This window comes from Salmo salar, chromosome 14 (genome assembly GCF_965601325.2).
Source record: "Salmo salar chromosome 14, fSalSal1, whole genome shotgun sequence".
Lineage (NCBI taxonomy): Eukaryota > Metazoa > Chordata > Actinopteri > Salmoniformes > Salmonidae > Salmo > Salmo salar.
In genome coordinates this window covers 86,532,337-86,553,871 of record NC_138304.1, presented here as the reverse complement: position 1 = coordinate 86,553,871, position 21,535 = coordinate 86,532,337, and the positions used below count along the sequence as shown (strand labels likewise).

At 42.1% G+C, this 21,535-nt stretch overlaps 2 protein-coding genes across 3 annotated transcripts; both read left to right on the top strand.

Annotated features, from left to right (window-relative positions):
• The first annotated feature begins 36 nt into the window (after positions 1-36).
• On the top strand, positions 37-2,535 carry LOC106570395 (fatty acid-binding protein, liver). Its single transcript, XM_014142657.3, has 4 exons — positions 37-186; positions 301-473; positions 2,069-2,158; positions 2,371-2,535. Exons 1-4 carry the CDS (start codon positions 120-122, stop codon positions 2,419-2,421), a joined length of 381 nt encoding a protein of 126 aa, XP_013998132.1. The 5' UTR covers positions 37-119; the 3' UTR covers positions 2,422-2,535.
• Positions 2,536-4,937: 2,402 nt separating this feature from the next.
• LOC106570375 (uncharacterized) lies at positions 4,938-12,444 on the top strand. 2 transcript variants are annotated; one of them, XM_082961234.1, is made up of 6 exons: positions 4,938-5,102; positions 5,771-5,894; positions 6,785-6,887; positions 7,118-7,295; positions 7,407-7,463; positions 10,678-12,444. In XM_082961234.1, exons 1-6 carry the CDS (start codon positions 5,038-5,040, stop codon positions 10,964-10,966), a joined length of 816 nt encoding a protein of 271 aa, XP_082817360.1. In that variant the 5' UTR covers positions 4,938-5,037; the 3' UTR covers positions 10,967-12,444. The 2 variants fall into 2 exon arrangements, with proteins under 2 accessions (XP_082817360.1, XP_013998101.2); XM_014142626.3 differs by lacking the exons at positions 4,938-5,102; positions 5,771-5,894 and adding an exon at positions 6,261-6,392.
• Positions 12,445-21,535: the final 9,091 nt, after the last annotated feature.

The window sequence follows — 21,535 nt, the reverse complement described above, 5'->3', positions numbered from 1 at the left end:
GAAGGGGGGGGGGGGGGGTGCTTTCTTAATAAAGACACTTGTCACAACCTTTGGACTTATCATTCATTTGCCTTTAGTTTGAACAACTGCCTGCTGCTAATCCCAATACTGAGCTGGACATGGCATTTAATGGAAAATGGAAAATCCACAGTCAGGAGAACCATGAAGAGTTTCTTAAAGCAATGGGTGAGAACTCACATACATTTCTTACAACAATCTCAGAGTGTGTTCAATGGCAGTATTGTGTTCTAGAACTTTGTCAATAATGGTTATGTTTTATGTCGCAATTATGTTCTTCAGCTGTCCCTGAGATGTTGATCAAAATGATCAAGGGTGTCAAGCCAACGACAATAATTGAGCAGAAGGGTGACGACTTCACCATCAGAGTTGAGACTCCCCTCCGTACTGTCACCAACTCATTCACTATAGGGAAGGAGGCAGAAATCACTGCCATGGATGGGAGAAAGTTTAAGGTCATTTATCAATCATGAAATTGTATGTGACGTGCATGGAACTATGGCCATGAGAGTGTGAAGAGCATCACAAAGCTTTGTTTATTTGCATGGTGCTATGTGTCCATCTCCTTTGCTCTAGTTTGATATACACTACCGTTCAAAAGTTTGGGGACACGTAGAAATGTCCTTGATTTTGAAAGAAAAGCAACCATCACTCCTGTGTTCCAATGGCACGTTGTGTTTGCTAATCCAAGTTTATCATTTTAAAAGGCTAATTGATCATTAGAAACAAAACTGGCCTTCTTTAGACTAGTTGAGTATCTGGAGCATCAGCATTTGTGGGTTGGATTACAGGCTCAAAATGGCCAGAAACAAATAACTTTCTTCTGAAACTCGTCAGTCTATTCTTGTTCTGAGAAATGAAGGCTATTCCATGCGAGAAATTGCCAAGAAACTGAAGATCTCGTACAGCGCTGTGTACTACTCCCTTGTACTTGCTGTGTCCCTCGCTGCGTACTACACCGCAAACTGGCTCTAACCAGAATAGAAAGAGGAGTGGGAGGCCCCGGTGCACAACTGAGAAAGAGGAAAAGTACATTAGTGTCTAGTTTGAGAAACAGACACAAGTCTTCAACTGGAAGCTTTATTAAATAGTAGCCTCAAAACACCAGTCTCAACGTCAACAGTGAAGAGGCGACTCCGGGATGCTGGCCTTCTAGGCAGAGTTGCAAAGAACAAGCCACGTCTCACACCGGCCAAAAAAAATTAATGATTACGATGGGCCAAAGAATATAGACACTGGACAGAGGAAGATTGGGAAAAAGTGTTATTGACAGATAAATCTAAGTTTGAGGTGTTTGGATCACAAAGAAGAATATTTGTGAGACACAGAAAAAATGTAAAGATGCAGGAGGAGTGCTTGATGCCATCTGTCAAGCATGGTGGAGGCAATGTGATGGTCTGGGGGTTCTTGGGTGGTGGGAGATTTGTACAGGGTAAAAGGGATCTTGAAGAAGGAAGGCTATCCCTCCATTTTACAACGCCGTGCTATACCCTGTGGATGGTGCTTAATTGGAGCCAATTTCCTCCTACAACAGGACAATGACCCAAAGCACACCTCCAAACTATGCAAGAACTATTTAGGGAAGAAGCAGTCAACTGGTATTCTGTCTATAATGGAGTGGCCAGCACAGTCACCGGATCTCAACCCTATTGAGCTGTTGTAGGAGCAGCTTGACCGTATGGTACGTAAGAAGTGCCCATCAAGCCAATCCAATTTGTGGGAGGTGTTTCAGGAAGCATGGGGTGAAATCTCTTCAGATTGACAACTAGAATGCCAAAGGTCTGCAAGGCTATAATTGCTGCAAATGGAGGATTCTTTGACGAAAGCAAAGTTTGAAGTACACAATTATTATTTCAATTAAAAATCATTATTTATAACCTTGTCAACGTCTTGACTATATTTCCTATTCATTTTGCAACTCATTTCATGTACGTTTTCATGGAAAACAAGGACATTTCTAAGTGACCCCAAACTTTTGAACGGTAGTGTAGACATAGGTGCAGCTGCAGCAGGGTGTGTGAGTGTTTTGTGTTTACTCTCTGACCCATAGTGTACTGCCAGACTGGAGGATGGGAAGCTCATCTGCGATACAGAGAAGTTCTCCCACATCCGAGAAATCCAAGGGGAGAACATGGTTGAGGTAAAGGGCATCCCTCCACTTTTATATTTTAATGCAGTAAAATACACTTAATTGGATGCACTTTGTCCTAATGTCCTAACAGTTGGTCTCCAATTACAGTAGCACTGCCCCTCAAAAAAGAAATTACAATGAATTGCCAGCCTGATTCAATCTGTGGTTGTTCATTCATGTTGTTCTGTGTTAGTGACTGTCCTCTTTCCCATTTTTTTCAGACTATCACTGCGGCCTCTACAACCCTCACCAGGATAAGCAAGAGAGTCTGATCTCTAAAGCCACAGAGACAAGGATTACATTTTCAATTAATTAATTTAAATGACCTTTTATCTCAGGTAATATAATAGCTATAAAATATTACATTAAAATTATAAAAGACTCAACATTGCATCTGCTCATTTTATGTCTAATTTAGACACATGAATTTTAAAAGCCCCAAAGCAAATGTACTTCCCTAACAAAACCAATACAAAACAGATAGCTTTTCCTGCCAGCTTGTGGTTATTGAATAATCTGCAATCATTGTAGTACTCAGAAACAAATGTAAACTTGTGGGATCATATTTTTACTTCATCATTAACTAGCAAATGTAGACAACAATGACCAGTTCAAAATCTCTTGTGTTCATTTCATATTTTGTCTGGATTTTATAATTTAAAAAAAAGAAATAAAATAAAATTCCTCAACAATTTCAAGGAATCCCAATGGGGGAAAGCAAAAACTCATGGTCACATCGTCATCTTCATCCTGTAAAGCAAGAACACAGACAAGAACAATTTAGAGGAGAGGCATTTTACATTATACCAATCAACATTTGTGACTGAATTCACACTAACTGCCTAGCTCAGTGCTTTCTGTGGTGGAGGGGAAGCCAGCGGAAAATACAGAGTGCAGGCTTTGGTAATCTTCTCTAGTTGCGCCGTGATAGGCTCAGTGTTCTGTCACTCATGGGGACACTACGCCGCAGCAAAATATACAGGGCGAGCTAGAAAGTTCGAGCCCCCTTGGGTGCTGCCATACATTTACATTAGAAGTGCCCATCCAAGAAGTCAACGTCATTCGCCACAGATAAGATCACGTCAAATCACGTTATATCTACCATAGCTTTTTTTGGACAGATCATGTCAACATCATACTTTCAAAATCTTAGCTATCTACCTAGACAAGCCGTTATCATCATGAATCACATTGACAATCTACTGGAAAATCCTTGTCATATGAAAATAATTTATAGATAAAACGTATCGGTGCTCATCGGCCATTGGATTTAAACATTACACAACAAGTTGGAAATCAGTGGCCAACTGATTGGGTTTTGGTCACCAAAGCCCCATATACTACCCACCACTGCGACCTGTATGCTCTCGTTGGTGGGACCTCGCTTCATATTCGTCGCCAAACCCACTGGCTCCAGGTCATCTATAAGTCTTTGCTAGGTAAAGCCCCACCTTATCTCAGCTCACTGCTCACCATAGCAGCACCCACCCGTAGCACGCGCTCCAGCAGGTATATTTCACTGGTCACCTCCAAAGCCAATTCCTCCTTTGGCTGCCTTTCCTTCCAGTTCTCTGCTGCCAATGACTGGAACGAATTGCAAAAATCACTTAAGCTGGAGACCCATATCTCCCTCACTAACTTTAAGTGACCAGCTGTCAGAGCAGCTCACAGATCACTGCACCTCTACATAGCCCATCTGTAAATAGCCCATCCAAATACCTCATCCCCATACTGTTATTTATTTTTTTGCTCCTTTGCACCCCAGTATCTCTACTTGCACATTCATCTTCTGCACATCTATCACTCCAGTGTTTAATTGCTAATTGTAATTATTTCACAACTATGGCCTATGTATTGCCTTACCTCCCTTAACTTACCTCATTTGCACACACTGTACATAGACATTTTTTTCTCTATTGTGTTATTGACTGTATGTTTGTTTATTCCAAGTGTAACTCTGTGTTGTTGTTTGTGTCGCACTGCTTTGCTTTATCTTCGCCAGGTCGCAGTTGTAACTGAACTTTTTCTTAACTAGCCTACCTGGTTAAATAAAGGTGAAATAAAAAAGAAAGAAAGAAAAAACTGCAAGCGTTGCAAAGCAATCACTGTTTTTCTTCCCCTGCCTGTTATTCGGTGGCGAGGGTGTGTGGTCCAAGTCTGTGTTTAAGGGCCATGCTTAAAAGGATAAGCATTCACACACAACACCATGGGCCAGAAAAGGTTGAGTACATTGGGCATGCTGTCAATCCAGCATGACTTCTGCCACGTTTAAAACAACTGGGAACTCCAACTCGGAAAATAGGTTTTGAACAGTCATCCAACTTGGAATTCCAAGTCGGGAACTCGGGCGTCTTTCTAGAGCTCCGACCTGAAGCTCACTGATGTCATGATTCAAGTTTTATTTTCCCGTGTTCCCAGTTGTCTTGAAAGCACCATCAATCCAGAGAATGCCAGACTTTGATGACTAAATGTCATGACAAAATAATGCACTAATGGAGAAAAAAATAACAATGGTCAAATGCAACCAGTTCATGTTTCTAGATGTTCAGATCATTTTCAAAGGTTATGTCCAAACTACATGGAGTTTACATCATAATGATAGGTAGCCTATGTAATAGTCGGATTGGTAACAAAACCACCAATTTGTGTTTTGCCTGAGAGTTCCGTTCTTTATACGTCATGCTTCCTCTGCATGGTGTGATAACGCACCATAACAGTAGATGGCGCTACATTTATTTTCGTGCTTTCACGAATCCGCGAAGTAAAGTATGCGCCTGCGCATTCGGTTTTCCACGTAGCTGCATTGCTAGAAATACTTTTCTCTTAAACCCAAAACAGAGAGCGAAAATATTTGATGTAAAGCTGCATTCTTGCTTTATATTTTTAGCATGGCCAGATATTTGAGACCTCCAAATACATCTCTTTTCATCAGAAACATTTCCGATGAATCCAGGTGAGTCCATATTTGAACATATGCCCGGCCCCAGTTCCTTGCAGTCAAATAAGGTCAGAATTCTACACCCCAAGCTTACGTCATTAGGCCAACGCTAGTCTGCTAGCCACGCGCTTCTGCCTGATCAAAGACGATTGTGGCTTGACCTTAGTCGTGCAAGGTAGACCCACAGATGGCTAAACTCAAGTCATAAACCAAGAAAAAAATACTAACCAGCAACATTTGGACAAACTTCTGTTTCAATCGTCCTAATAAGCTAGCTAACGTTAGCTGTAGCTCCCGGTCCACACTTACGTTTAAAAACAGTTGTGAACGTTACCCTACTACATAGTTTAAGAAAATTATAATATAAATGGCAAAAAAAATATGACTAGTATAGGGGGGGATGTTAGTTGGCCTATCCGTAAGGTATTTTGTTTGCAAAGAGAACACTATATAGGCCTACACACGTTGATTGTTCTATTAACGTTATCCATTCATGGATGTAAGGTACATTTCAGAGTGTGTAAGTTATGCATAGACTCAAAGTTTAAATTGTGTCAGTTTTCATGCAAAGAAGTGGCATCATATTGCCCAACAGAAGCCACCAGTCTGTCAATGGCTCCTTTGGTGGTGCTACTTTTCCTCCTGGTCATTGAAGTGACATTTCTATCCTCTACGGTATTCAGGCCTGAGGATTTGCGCCGTGAGTTTGGTCGTTATGGGCCAGTAGTAGACGTCTACATTCCACTTGACTTCTATTCACGCCGACCAAGAGGATTTGCATATATTCAATATCCTTTCCCTTCTAAAGTGAGAATTATGAAATCTGTCTTTTCTCTTATCATTTGCATAATTTTGAATGTTGTAAAATGATAACATGTTTTCTCTCAGAAATTGCTGTGACTTTGCATTCTGTATGTACACACTGAAGTACTTTTTAATATCTAACTTACATTTCTCTGTTGCCCCAGAAAATGTAAAGGCATCCAGTTGTTGTGGAGCCTGGAGAAAGAGTAAGAATGTCCGGTGTAGAGTAGATCTAAAGACAAGCAGCAAAAGACCGCCAGGATGCAAGAAACAGAGAGAGGGAAAGATTGAAAAAGAAAGAGAATTTAAAGCTTGAAGAGGAAAAAGAGGGGACGGAGTCGAGGCTTGGATATGTCGTCAAAAGAAAGAGGAAAAGGGAAGAGGTTAAAGGGCAAAGACAAGCAGGAAACCCAAGTTCTTCTGGGAGGCGATTAAAGAGCATAAAGATCAAGATGAAAGTCAAAGTCAAGCATGTTTAAGGTAACAAACCTGAATTATTTTGTATCCTCCCCAAAAAAATGAATCAACAAATATTACATAAATCAATCAATAAATAGCCAATGTGAAAATTTGATTCTTAATTGAACTAAGAAATTGTTACTCTTATTTTGCATTCGATAATATAATTTGAAACTGAAGCGGTATTGATTCCTCAGTGCCAGCCATCAAATAAGAGACATATTATTGAAACATGTTTGCTCATCTTCAATCTTGAGAAGAACCCAACATTCTCATAACAAATGTGTTCCAGAACCTAAGCTTTGCTTTATGCTGTCAGCCAATATGGCTTCCATTTCGATTAAGTGGCAGAGGATACATTGTATTACAACAGTATTGCTGAAAAGAATGTAGCCACATAAGACCATGGGTAAGAACCTTAACAGCTCAGCAAGTTTGAAGATGTGCGCGATGCTGAAGATGCTCTTCACAACCTGGACAGGAAGTGGGTGTGTGGCCGACAGATTGAAATCCAGTTTGCGCAGGGAGACCGAAAGAGTAAGGCAGTTTCACAAATGTCCTGTGTTTCATGAAGTAACACTGTACAGTATCAAGCAGAATTTCTTGTTCGCGATTTACTGATGTTACTTTCAGCTGTAAATTCAAATACATGTTTTATATCTCACGTGGTACAACTGCAATACCTTTCAAGGAAAGCTAAACCACTACGTACTTTGTTTGCTTGGTGGGTTTCTCTCTTCTCCCAAACCCCCTTTTTTCCATCACAGCACCCAATCAGATGAAAGGAAAGGAGGGGGGATCTTCGCGCAGCTCTTCGCGGCATGATGATCGGGATTATGATCGGGACAGCCGTCGTAGGCGCTCTCGCAGCCGTAGCTACCAAAGACGCAGGTCACGCAGCCCATCCTACGATCGCCGGCCCAGACGCTCTGAGAGTCCCAGAGAGTAAGGGCCTTTCCAGTGTTCTCCAGCTAGCATGCTTCAAATAAGATTGTTACATTTTGTATAAGCTTTGCAGTCTATTGATTACATTCTGATTGACGTTTTGTTACCCAGCTCTCGTGGAAGGATGTACGGCGGTACAGGAAGAAGCAGGAGTCCGGAAAACGACAGGTAGGTTCTTGATACTCTGAGATTATGGCAATGAAGCCATTTATCTACTTCCCCAGAGTCAGATGAACTCAAAGATACAATTTTTATATCTCTGCGTCCAGTATGAAGGAAGTAAGAGGTAGTCTCGCTAGCCAATGTTAACGAGTGTTAGCGCAACGACTGGAAGTCTATAGGAACAGTTAGCATGCTAGCTCTTCCTGTAGACTTCGTCAATTACACTAATGCTAGTTAGCAACTTCCTTCAAACTGCATGCAGAGACATACAAATGGTATCCACAAGTTCATCTGACTCTGAGGAAGTAGATGAAGGGCTTCATTGCCAAAATCCTTAAGTGTCCCATTAACAGCTGAACCCCTGACAATGAAACACATTCTGGGCACTTTCTATACTTACTAATCATTGGATGGCTGTAATCTTCTGTTACTTTTGCTGTCCTCCATCAGTGGAAGGGATTATACACTGGACAAAAATCTAAACGCAACATGTAAAGTGTTAGGTCCCGTGTTACATGTGCTGAAATAAAAGATCCCAGAAGTTTTCCATATGCACAAATTTGTTTACATCCTTGTTAGTGAGCATTTCTCAATTGCCAAGATAATCCATCCACTTGACAGGTGTGGCATATCAAGAAACTGATTAAACAGCATGATCATTACACAGGTGCACCTTGTGCTGGGGACAATAAAAGGCCACTCTAAAATGTGCAGTTTTGTCACACAGCATAATGCAACAGATGTCTCAAGTTTTGAGGAAGCGTGCAATTACCATGCTGACTGCAGGAATGTCCACCGGAGCTGAATCTTAATTTCTCTACCATAAGCCGCCCCAATGTCGTTTTAGAGAATTGGCAGTGGTTCCAACCGGCCTCACAACCGCAGACCACGTGTAACCACGCCAGTCCAGGACCTTCGCATCCGGCTTCTTCACCTGCGGGATCGTCTGAGACCAGCTTCCCAGAGCTGATGAAACTGGGTTTGCACAACCCAAGAATTTCTTTACAAACTGTCAGAAACCGTCTCAGGGAAGCTCATCTGCTCGCTCGTCGTCCTCACCAGGGTCTTGGCCTGACTGCAGTTCGGCGTCGTAACAGACTTCGGTGGGCAAACTCTCAACTTCAATAGCCACTGGCACACTGGTGAAGTGTGCTGTTCACTGATGAACACCAGTTTCAACTGTACTGGGCAGATGGCAGACAGCGTGTATGGCGTCGTGTGGGCGTGCGGTTTGCTGATGTCAATGTTGTGAACGGAGTGAGGTTATGGTATGGGCAGGCATAAGCTAAGGACAATGAACACAATTGCATTTTATCAATGTAATTTTACATAGATACTGTGACTAGATCCTGAGACCCGTTGTTGTACCGTTCATCCGCTGCCATCGCCTCATAATGCACAACCCCATGTGGCAAGGATCTGTATACAATTCCTGAATGTCCCAGTTCTTCCATGGCCTGCATATGTCACCCGTTGAGCATGTTTGGGATGCTCTGGATTGACTTGTATGAACGGGTGTAGAACTTTTCTTAAATGAATTTAAGCAAAATTCCTTGGCTTAACCTGTTGAGGACAGACGTTCCGCTAGCGGAACCCCGTTCCGCCTGCGAAACCCCTAGCCAACAGCCAATGGCATCGCACGGCGCGAAATACAAAACCAACTAAAATACCACAATTCAATTTTCTCAAACAATCAACTATTTTACACCATTTTAAAGATAAGAATCTCGTTAATCTAACCACATTGTCCGATTTCAAAAATGCTTTACAGCGAAAGCAAAACATTAGATTATGTTAGGAGAGTACATAGACACAAATAATCACACAGCCATTTTCCAAGCAAGCATATATGTCACATAAACCCAACCACAGCTAAATGCAGCACTAACCTTTGATGAACTTCATCAGATGACACTCCTAGGACATTATGTTATACAATACATGCATGTTTTGTTCAATCAAGTTCATATTTATATCAAAAAACAGCTTTTTACATTAGCATGTGATGTTCAGAACTAGCATACCCACCGAAAACTTCCGGTGAATTTACTAAATTACTCATGATAAACGTTCACAAAAAAACATAACAATTATAGATATAGAACTCCTTTATGCAAACGCTATGTCAGATTTTAAAATAGCTTTTTGGCGAAAGCACATTTTGCAATATTCTGAGTACATAGCTCGGCCATCACAGGCTAGCTAATTTGACACCCACCAAGTTTGGGGCTCACTAAACTCAGAATTACTATTAGAAAAATTGGATTACCTTTGCTGTTCTTCGTCAGAATGCACTCCCAGGACTTCTACTTCAACAAAAATGTTGTTTTGGTTCCAAATAATCCATAGTTATATCCAAATACCTCCGCTTTGTTTGTGCGTTCAGGTCACTATCCGAAGGGTAACACGCGAGCGCATTTCGTGACAACAAATTTCAAAATATTCCATTACCGTACTTAGAAGCATGTCAAATGCTGTTTTAAAATCTATTTTTATGCTATTTTTCTCGTAGAATAGCGATAATATTCCAACCGGGCAATGTTGTATTCATTCAAAGGCTGAAAGAAAAAAATTAAGTCTCGTGACCGCGCATCTCAGTCTCACTGTCCCCAGGCTGACCACTTACAAACTCTGCTGCTGTACTTTGCCCAGAGACAGCAGACACACCATTCCACTTTCTGGCGGCTTTAGAGAGCCAATGGAAGCCTTAGAAAGTGTCATGTTACAGCACAGATGCTGTAATGTCGATAGAGATGCAACAGAAGGACAACAAATTGTCAGACAGGGCACTTCCTGTATGGAATCTTCTCAGGTTTTGGCCTGCCATATGAGTTCTGTTATACTCACAGACACCATTCAAACAGTTTTAGAAACTTTAGTGTTTTCTATCCAAATCTACTAATTATATGCATATTCTTGTTTCTGGGCAAGAGTAGTAACCAGTTTAAATCGGGTACGTTTTTTATCCGGCCGTGAAAATACTGCCCCCTATCCCAAAGAAGTTAACTTCCCATGGAAAATGTACGTAAATTTACCGGAAAGTTTGACCCTTTGCACCAACAGAATAATATCTGTATTCCCAGTCATGTGAAGTTCATAGATTAGGGCCTAATGAATTACTTTCAATTGTCTGATTTCCTTATATGAACTGTAACTCAGTAAAACCTTAGTTTTATATTTTTGTTCAGTGTAATAATCCAATGGTTTGTTCTTCATACAGGCACCGACCCCACCGACGACCCCCCCCTGGGCATTCCCCTCACAGCCAATCCCGCTCCCCTTCTCACTCCAGATCCAGGGCCCAGAGGGAGTCCAGAGGAAGGTCTCGTTCCCGCTCTAAGTCCCTGAGCCCACGAGATAGCGACTTCCACCCAGCACCCGGTGGCTATGAGCCGCAGGACGTTGCGTCGTCTCGTATGCGCTCCCCATCCCGCTCGCATTCTCGCTCCCTCTCACGGTCCCGTTCTCGCTCCAGGTCCTGGACTGGGCGCAAGTCAGGGGGACACTAAAACATATTTGTTGGATCCTTTTGACTGTAGTTGTGTCCAAAATGGCTTGCTGGATAATTGAATGTTCATGGAACGGTTGTTGGTTGGTTTGGGGAAATGATCTTCCTTTGTAGTTTTTAGCTTTAAAAAAAAAAAATTGAATGGATGACAAAAGAGAAACACGATATCCTGTTTAAATCAGTCCCAGAAATGTCACCTTTTTTATATTTACACACCCTCCATTTCTAGTCATTATATCCAATTCCCTGAGTGTACGAAACATTAGGAATTGCTTCCTAATATTGAATTACACCCCCCTTTTTACCCTCAGAACAGCCTCAATTCATCGGGGCATGGACTTTACAAAGTGTTGCTAGCCCATGTTGACTCCAATGCTTGGAGTTGTCTGGATGTCCTTCGGATGGTGGACCATTCTTGAAACAGTTGTGTGAAAAACCCAGCAACATTGCAGTTCTTGATACATTCAAACCGGTGCGCCTGGCACCTACTACCATACCCCATTCAAAGGCACTTAAATCTTCATCCCTTGAATGGCACACATACTCAATCCATGTCTCAATTATCTTGAGGCTTAAAAATCCTTCTTTAACCTGTCTCCTCCCCTTCATCTACACTGATTTGAAGTGGATTTAACAAGTGACATCAATAAGGGATCATAGCTTTCACCTGGTCAGTCTCGTGGAAAGAGCTGGTATTCCTAATGTTTTGTGCAGTCAGTGTATAAGTGTTATGCCTTTCAGAAGACAGGGCTAGAAGTACTGTATAGGCCAAGATCAAGTCCCGTGATTCAATCCAATCATTGTTTACCGTGAATGCGGGAACATTGCCTTGAAAAGCGGTAATCGGATTGAATCCCTGCCGTTGTCGCTAAAATCCTTACCTTCACTTTCTTGTCAAGTACATTAGGCCCCAGCTTTCAGTTGGTATGCTTGAAGTGTAAGTTACCTGGGGTGTAATCATTAGTCCAAAAAGTTTACTCCAAACGGAAAACGTTTTGCAACGAAAACTTTACTTTGGTTCTGTTTGTTTCCTAGTGAAACGTAGCCCCGGCCTGTGAAAGAGCCACAAGCCACTACGGTAGCACAGTTCATTTTCTACCAACATTTGTTTACGATTTGTTCAGCGATAGACAGGCCCATGTTACATTGGCTTGTCCTATTTGATTTGATAAATTCTGGTAGTTCATAATTCATGTCAGTAGCCTCATATCAACTCTGAAGATTTCTAAATTTGATCAAGTTGGCGATGGTTTGTACATGGCCTTCTGTATGTTTGACATTTCAGGACCTTGATCCTTCACTTTGTTAATACTCCATACTTTGCTAAACGGTTCCCATGATGGCTTGTGATGGCTTCTATTATTCTATATGCTTGTTCTTTCCTAAAACAACTCAAGTGTAGTCTTCCTTCCAAATATGTCAGTTATGCTCTACTGTATATGCAACTGTATTTTCTTGAGTAATAAATGCTTGAAGTCATATTCCAGTCACCTTTTAAGCTCATTTATCACCTGATTTACTAGTTTGTTCATTGTTGCGCCTCTATTGCTGCACTGTTGGCGCTAGGAACATAAGCATTTAGCTACACCCATGATAACATCTGCAAAATGTGTGTACGTGACCAATCATATTTTATTTGATGTTCCCTCCTTGACATTTGCAGTTGTTACTAAAAAAAAATATTTAGCTCAATGTCATTTTTTTTTTTTTTTACCCTTTAGTGTGTGTACTTTACTGTTTATACTTCAGATATCATTTTTCAACAGTATAAGTTTAAAAAAATCACTGGAGGACCTATTTAGAATGAATGGTGTCTAGTGTGGTGGGCATTCAATCAGACATTGTTTCACTAAGTGCTGGCATGTTTGCATGTGGGGATAATGTTTAAAATTCTATACAATGTGCAACCATACACAGACATTCTTAATGAATCAAAGACATTGCAAGACAGGGGGCCACTATACTATGCTTTTAGTTTGTGCCTCAAATCAACATTTTATTTAATTTGAGGCGCATTCTAAAAGCATAGTGGCCACCTTGTCTTGCAAGGGGGCTACTATACACAATACCAATAGAATACTAATACCATTCACACTTGATTAGGGAGGTCATACTAAAGCTTATTTTAGCTTCTCCATTTTAATCAAACAAATTCAATCAAAATCAACACTGAAATTAGATGGGTAAAATGAGAAAGAATAAGAACATTTTTGGTGTGAACCGCAAACTTTGAACTGAGTTGGCACAACTGGAAAACTGAAACAACATGCATCACATTCTCCACTCAATAGCTTACATGTTCCATTTCATTCCAGTTTTTGTACATTTAAATACTCGTAAAAATAAACATTTCACAAAATGAAATGTATAAGGTTAGGTCACCATATCAACTGCAAGTGTGGGTGTTAAAAGTCGTTTAACAATTTTTTGTTCACGTTCTCAAATAGTTCTGACGTTTGAGATCAGATGTTCTATTAAGCGCCAAAACTTGGTATGTGCATTATTCCATAGAACAACAATCAGTAACAATATAGCCTGGGTGTCAATCGGTTTCAGCTCTCTTGTCCACTCATGCCAAACAATGCCAGTGGAGTAGGCAAGAGCACAAATGGATCTGGGACTGAGCTAGTAAGCATATAAGAGGTCAGGGCAGCATGGTCTGCAGACTTGCATCACAACAACAACAAAAAATCACACTTTTGCCACAAGGCTGCAGCTTCATTCGACATTCCAGTTCTGCTCTGACTCCCCAAAAACACAGAAGTATAACCTAGCCTGCTGTGATGTACAGTGGCTTGCGAAAGTATTCACCTCCCTTGGCATTTTTCCTATTTTGTTGCCTTACAACCTGGAATGAAAATTGATTTTTGTGGGGGTTTGTATCATTTGATTCATTTGTGAAGATGTTAAATATTTTTTATTGAGAAACAAACAAGAAATAAGACAAAAAAACTAAAAACTTGAGCGTGCATAACTATTCACCCCCCCTAGGTCGATACTTTGTAGAGCCACATTTTGCAGCAATTACAGCTGCAAGTCTCTTGGGGTATGTCTCTAAAAGCTTGGCACATCTAGCCACTGGGATTTTTGCCCATTCTTCAAGGCAAAACTGCTCCAGCTCCTTCAAGTTGGATGAGTTCTGCTGGTGTAAAGCAATCTTTAAGTCTTTCCACAGATTCTCAATTGGATTGAGGTCTGGGCTTTGACTAGGCCATTCAAAGACATTTAAATGTTTCCCCTTAAACCACTCGAGTGTTGCTTTAGCAGTATGCTTAGGGTCATTGTCCTGCTGGAAGGTGAACCTCTGTCCCAGTCTCAAATCTCTGGAAGACTGAAACAGGTTTCCCTCAAGGATTTCCCAGTATTTAGTACCATCCATCATTCCTTCAATTCTGACCAGTTTTCCAGTCCCTGCCGATGAAAAACATCCCCACAGCATGATGCTGCCACCACCATGCTTCACTGTGGGAATGGTATTCTCAGGGTGATGAGTGGTGTTGGGTTTGCGCCAGACATTTTCCCTGACGGCCAAAAAGCTCAATTTTAGTCTCATCTGACCAGAGTACCTTGTTCCATATGTTTGGGGAGTCTCCCACAATGTGTTTGCTTATTTGTTTCTTTAAGCAATGGCTTTTTTCTGGCCACTCTTCCGTAAAGCCCAGCTCTGTGGAGTGTACGGCTTAAAGTGGTCCTATGGACAGATAGTCCAATCTCCACTGTGGAGCTTTGCAGCTCCTTCAGGGTTATCTTTGGTCTCTTTGTTGCCTCTCTAATTAATTCCCTCCATGCCTGGTCCGTGAGTTTTGGTGGGCGGCCCTCTCTTGGCAGGTTTGTTGTGGTGCCATATTCTTATCATTTTTTAATGATGGATTTAATGGTGCTCCGTAGGATATTCAAAGTTTTGGATATTTTTTTTTTAACCCAACCCTGATCTGTACTTCTCCACAACTTTGTCCCTGACCTGTTTGGAGAGCTCCTTGGTCTTCATGGTGCCACTTGCTTGGTAGTACCCCTTACTTAGTGGTGTTGCAGACTCTGGGACCTTTCAGAACAGGTGACTGTATACTGAGATCATGTGACACTTAGATTGCACACAGGTGGACTTCATTTAACTGATTATGTGACTACTGAAGGTAATTGGTTGCACCAGATCTTATTTAGGGGCTTCATAGTAAAGGGGGTGAATACATATGCACGCACCACTTTTCCGTTTGGAATTGTTTTGAATTTTTTGAAACAAGTCATTTTTTTAATTTCACTTCACCAATTTGGATTATTTTGTGTATGTCTATTACATGAAATCCAAATAAAAATCAGTTTAAATTACAGGTTGTAATGCAACAAAATCGGAAAAATGCAAAGGGGGATGAATACTTTTGCAAGGCACTGTATACACACACACACACACATTGTTACATTACAGCCTTATTCTAAAATGGATTACACTTTCTTTTTAAATACTCATGAGTCTACACACAATACCCCATAATGACGAATAATTTTTTTTACAAATAAATGGAAATATCTAATTTACATAAGTATTCAGACCCTTTACTGAGGACTTTGTTGAAGCACCTTTGGGAGCGATTACAGCCTCAAGTCTTTTTGGTTGTGACGCTACAAGCCTGGCATACCTGTATTTGGGGAGTTTCTCCCATCTTCTCTACAGATCCTCTCAAGCTCTGTCAGGCTGGATGGGGAGCGTTGCTGCACAGCTATTTTCACGTCTCCAGAGATGTTCGATTGGGTTCAAGTCCGAGCTCTGGCTGGGCCACTCAAAGACATTAAGAGACTTGTCCCAAAACCACTCCTGTGTTGTTTTGGCTGTGTGCTTAGGGTCGTCCTGTTGGAAGGTGAACCGTCGCCCCAGTCTGAGATCCTGAGCGCTCTGGACCAGGTTTTCATCAAGGATCTCTCTGTACTTTGCTCTGTTCATCTTTCCCTCGATCCTGACTAATCTCCCAGTCCCTGCCACTGAAAAACATCCCCACAGCATGATGCTGCCACCATCATGCTTCACCGTAGGGAGGTTTCCTCCAGACGTGACGCTTGGCATTCAGGCCAAAGAGTTCAATCTTGGTTTCGTCAGACCAGAGAATTTGTTTTTCATGGTCTGAGAGTCTTTGGTGCCTTTTGGCAAAATCCAAGCGGGCTGTCATGTGCCTTTTACTGAGGAGTGGCTTCCGTCTGGCCACTCTACCATAAAGGACTGATTGGTGGAGTGCTGCAGAGATGGTTGTCCTTCTAGAAGTTTTCCCCATCTCCACAGAGGAACTCTGGAGCTCTGTCAGAGTGACCATCGGATTCTTGGTCACGTCCCTGACCAAGGCCCTTCTCCCCCAATTGCTCAGTTTGGCCAGGAGGCCAGCTATAGGAAAGTCATGGTGGTTCCAAAATGTTCTGCAGGAATGTCCACCATCGTTTAAGAATGATGGAGGCCAGTATGTTCTTGGGGACCTTCAATGCTGCAGAAATGTTTTGGTACCCTTCCCTAGATCTGTGCCTCGACACAATCCTGTCTCGGAGCTCTACAGACAATTTCTTCCACCTCATGGCTTCGTTTTTGCTCTGACATGCACTGTCAACTGTGGGATCTTATATAGACAGGTGTGTGCCTTTTCAAATCATGTCCAATCAATTGAATTTACATCAGGTGGACTCCAATCAAGTTGTAGAAACATCTCAAGGATGATCAATGGAAACAGGATGCACCTGAGCTCAATTTCAAGTCTCATGGCAAAGGGTCTGAATATTTATGTAAATAAGGTATTTCTGTTTTTTGTTTTTAATAAATTACCAGAAAAATCCCCCCCCAAAAAATTGCTTTGTCATTAGGGGGTATTGTGTGTAGACTGATAAGGAAAAATAATAAGGCTGTAAGGTAACATGTGGGAAAAGATCTAGATCAGCACTCCTACTCTGAGATGCACTCCACTCACTTTCCATCCACTTCTAAGTGCACTGAACAAAAATAGAAATGCAACATGTAAAGTGTTGGTCTCATGAGCTGAAATAAAAGATCCAAGAAATGTTCCGTACGCACAAAAAGCTTAATTCTTGCACATTTTTTGAACACATTTCTATACATCCCTGTTAGTGAGCATTTCTCCTTTGCCAAGATAATCCATCCACCTGACAGGTGTGGTGTAGCAAGAATCTGATTAAACAGCATGATCATTACACAGGTGCACCTTGTCCTGGGGACAATAATAGGCCACTCTAAAATGTGCAGTTTTGTCACACAACACAATGCCACAGATGTCTCAAGTTTTGAGGGAGCGTGCAATTGGCATGCTGACTACAGAAATGTCCACCAGAGCTGTTGCCAGAGAATTAAATGTTAATTTCTCTACCATAAATCGCCTCCAACGTTGTTTTAGAGAATTTGGCAGCACGTCCAACCGGCCTCAGAACCGCAGACCACGTGTATGGCGTCGTGTGGGCGAGTGGTTAGCTGATGTCAACATTGTGAACAGAGTGCCCCATGGTGGCGGTGGGGTTATGGTATGGGCAGGCATAAGCTGCAGACAACGAACACAATTGCATTTTATCAATGGAAATTTGAATGCAGAGATACCGTGACGAGATCCTGAGGCCATTGTGCCATTCATCTGCCGCCATCACCTCATGTTTCAGCATGATAATGCTCAAGGATCTGTACACAATTCCTGGAAGCTGAAAATGGCCCAGTTCTTCCATGGCCTGCATACTCACCAGACATGTCACTCATAAATCACATTTGGGATGATCTGTATCGATGTGTACGACAGCATGTTCCAGTTCCCGCCAATATACAGCAACTTCGCACAGCCATTAAAGAGGAGTGGGTCAACATTCCACAGGCCACAATCAACAGCATAATCAACTCTATGCGAATGAGATGTGTCGCGATGCATGACGCAAATGGGGATCCCACCAGATACTGACTGGTTTTCTGATTCACGCCCCTACTTTAAAAAAAAAGGTATCTGTGACCAACAGATGCATATCTGTATTCCCAGTCATGTGAAATCTGTACATTAGGGCCTAATGAATTTATTCCAATTGAATGATTGCCTTATATGAACTGTAACTCTGTAAAATCTTTGAAATATACTGCTCAAAAAAATAAAGGGAACACTAAAATAACACATCCTAGATCTGAATGAATGAAATAATCTTATTAAATACTTTTTTCTTTACATAGTTGAATGTGCTGACAACAAAATCACACAAAAATAATCAATGGAAATCCAATTTATCAACCCATGGAGGTCTGGATTTGGAGTCACACTCAAAATTAAAGTGGAAAACCACACTACAGGCTGATCCAACTTTGATGTAATGTCCTTAAAACAAGTCAAAATGAGGCTCAGTAGTGTGTGTGGCCTCCACGTGCCTGTATGACCTCCCTACAACGCCTGGGCATGCTCCTGATGAGGTGGCGGATGGTCTCCTGAGGGATCTCCTCCCAGACCTGGACTAAAGCATCCGCCAACTCCTGGACAGTCTGTGGTGCAACGTGGCGTTGGTGGATGGAGCGAGACATGATGTCCCAGATGTGCTCAATTGGATTCAGGTCTGGGGAACGGGCGGGCCAGTCCATAGCATCAATGCCTTCCTCTTGCAGGAACTGCTGACACACTCCAGCCACATGAGGTCTAGCATTGTCTTGCATTAGGAGGAACCCAGGGCCAACCGCACCAGCATATGGTCTCACAAGGGGTCTGAGGATCTCATCTCGGAACCTAATGGCAGTCAGGCTACTTCTGGCGAGCACATGGAGGGCTGTGCGGCCCCCCAAAGAAATGCCACCCCACACCATGACTGACCCACCGCCAAACCGGTCATGCTGGAGGATGTTGCAGGCAGCAGAACGTTCTCCACGGCATCTCCAGACTCTGTCACGTCTGTCACGTGCTCAGTGTGAACCTGCTTCATCTGTGAAGAGCACAGGGCGCCAGTGGCGAATTTGACAATCTTGGTGTTCTCTGGCAAATGCCAAACGTCCTGCACGGTGTTGGGCTGTAAGCACAACCCCCACCTGTGGACGTCGGGCCCTCATACCACCCTCATGGAGTCTGTTTCAGACCGTTTGAGCAGACACATGCACATTTGTGGCCTGCTGGAGGTCATTTTGCAGGGCTCTGGCAGTGCTTCTCCTGCTCCTCCTTGCACAAAGGCGGAGGTAGCGGTCCTGCTGCTGGGTTGTTGCCCTCCTACGGCCTCCTCCACGTCTCCTGATGTACTGGCCTGTCTCCTGGTAGCGCCTCCATGCTCTGGACACTACGCTGACAGACACAGCAAACCTTCTTGCCACAGCTCGCATTGATGTGCCATCCTGGATGAGCTGCACTACCTGAGCCAGTTGTGTGGGTTGTAGACTCTGTCTCATGCTACCACTAGAGTGAAAGCACCGCCAGCATTCAAAAGTGACCAAAACATCAGCCAGGAAGCATAGGAACTGAGAAGTGGTCTGTGGTCACCACTGCAGAACCACTCCTTTATTGGGGGTGTCTTGCTAATTGCCTATAATTTCCACCTGTTGTCTATTCCATTTGCACAACAGCATGTGAAATTTATTGTCAATCAGTGTTGCTTCCTAAGTGGACAGTTTGATTTCACAGAAGTGTGATTGACTTGGAGTTACATTGTGTTGTTTAAGTGTTCCCTTTATTTTTTTGAGCAGTGTATATATTTTTATATTTTTGTTCAGTATAACTGATGTGGCGCTTTAGAAAATGATACAGCATATAGATTCTATGAAAGGTTTGTACTGTATGTGCCACACCCATCCTCTTCCTACCAGAAAATAATTAACCATTCATCAATATAGGCATATTGGCAATTTACCTGATTATTCAAATGAGATATACTTTCAGACATCTTGCCAGTTTACTTCCATTGCCAATGTGTTCAGTTGTGAGTCGGTCAACTGAATGTTATAAGTGCATCAACTGAATGTTATAATATTGGTTATAAATAAGTGCATCTCCAGACCAGAATGAATAAAAATGCAAGACTCAATAAGTAGGCTTAATCATCACTGAACCTTAAGCTGAGTTGTATTCACTAGGAACCAAACAGGGAGGAACTACCTGAACTCACCAATAAAAACTGTTTACATTTTCTGTTGCAAAACTTTTTGCTACGATGTTCACTAATGAATACAACCCTGATATCTCAGACTAGGGCTGGACCTTGAGGAGGCTCTTAAGCTGGCATGCAATTGTTTCATGGTGGTCACCAGTGGCCACAGGGTGTGACACCAAGTGACTGGGTGGCTGTGGTAGAACACTAGGATCGGGCGGCTCACTGAACTTGGGTCTTGCATAGTTCTGGTGGCTCTGGGAAGCCAGCAGTGTGTTGAAGTCAGAAGAAACAACACCACAATCACAGTTCTGGACATACAGGAGAAAATAGATATTGTTCTTGGTCTCTGCTTGTGCCATCTTGTTGTGAGCAGAGTTAGGATGATCCCCCATTAACTGACACACTGCTCCTTGATGCTGCATTTCCATTTTGATAACAGACTGGTTCCGTACCCCATTGACATGGTCCTCTGAACATGGTAATAGAACGTTGCTCCTTCCCCCACCTACCATGCTGACTTTACTTTGTCACCTGGTATGAGATTCAAAATATGACAAATAAAAATCATGCTTTGTTACAAATGCATCACTAATAACTAACTAGTTCAGAGCCATATTTTGAAGATACTGGCCTAAATATACTCAACCAGCTGAGTGACCCCCGGTTATGACACATGGCATTGCATTGTAGCTACCTACAACAGTTTGTCGTGCCTTTAATTCTCTAGAAAATAAAGTGCCTTTATTTCTCTAGAAAGTGGTTCCCAAACTTTTTATAGCCCTGTACCCCTTCAAACATTCAACCTCCAGCTGCGTAGCACCAGGGTAGGCACTCTCAAAGGTTGTTTTTTTGCCATCATTGTAAGCCTGCCACACACACACTATGCAATACATTTATTAAACATAACAATGAGTGTGAGTTTTTGTCACAACCCGGCTCGTGGGAAGTGACAAAGAGCTCTTATAGGATAATAATATAATAATAATCAATAATTTTGCTCTTTATTTAACCGTCTTACGGTTAAATAAAGAGCAGGTAACCTAGTGGTTAGAGCATTGGACTAGTAACCGAAAGGTTGCAAGATTGAATCCCCGAGCTGACAAGGTAAAAATCTATCGTTCTGCCCCTGAACAAGGCAGTTAACCCACTGTTCCTAGGCCGTCTTTGAAAAAAAAAAAGTGTTCTTAACTGACTAAATAATAAATAAATAAATAACTGACTAAATAAAGGTTAAAAAAGACTCTTCTCAACCCAGTTCAGTAGGTGGCGGTAAAGGCAAGTAAAGGTGTGACATCGTACATTAAACTCGAGGGAAGAAGACGCCACTTGAACGTTTTTATTTAGCCGAAGCCTGTATTAGCGAATAAGTGATTTCCCAGACACCGGCAAGATATAAGAAAGCACAAGACGGACAAACTGATAACCTTCATTTACTCGTTATTAGCAGCGATCCAGAATTTTTGCCGACCAAAAAACATTGTTTTCTGGACTAAGTTAG

What these genes read in the sequence shown, in the direction of transcription:
- LOC106570395 (XM_014142657.3), top strand. Translation starts at nt 120, where the DNA reads ATGGCATTTAATGGAAAATGGAAAATCCACAGTCAGGAGAACCATGAA. An exon ending in AGAGTTTCTTAAAGCAATGG is followed by an intron (nt 187 to 300) that starts GTGAGAACTCAC and finishes TATGTTCTTCAG; the next exon opens with CTGTCCCTGAGATGTTGATC. An exon ending in TGGATGGGAGAAAGTTTAAG is followed by an intron (nt 474 to 2,068) that starts GTCATTTATCAA and finishes TCTGACCCATAG; the next exon opens with TGTACTGCCAGACTGGAGGA.
- LOC106570375 (XM_082961234.1), top strand. Translation starts at nt 5,038, where the DNA reads ATGGCCAGATATTTGAGACCTCCAAATACATCTCTTTTCATCAGAAAC. An exon ending in AATATCCTTTCCCTTCTAAA is followed by an intron (nt 5,895 to 6,784) that starts GTGAGAATTATG and finishes CAGCTCAGCAAG; the next exon opens with TTTGAAGATGTGCGCGATGC. An exon ending in TGCGCAGGGAGACCGAAAGA is followed by an intron (nt 6,888 to 7,117) that starts GTAAGGCAGTTT and finishes TTTCCATCACAG; the next exon opens with CACCCAATCAGATGAAAGGA.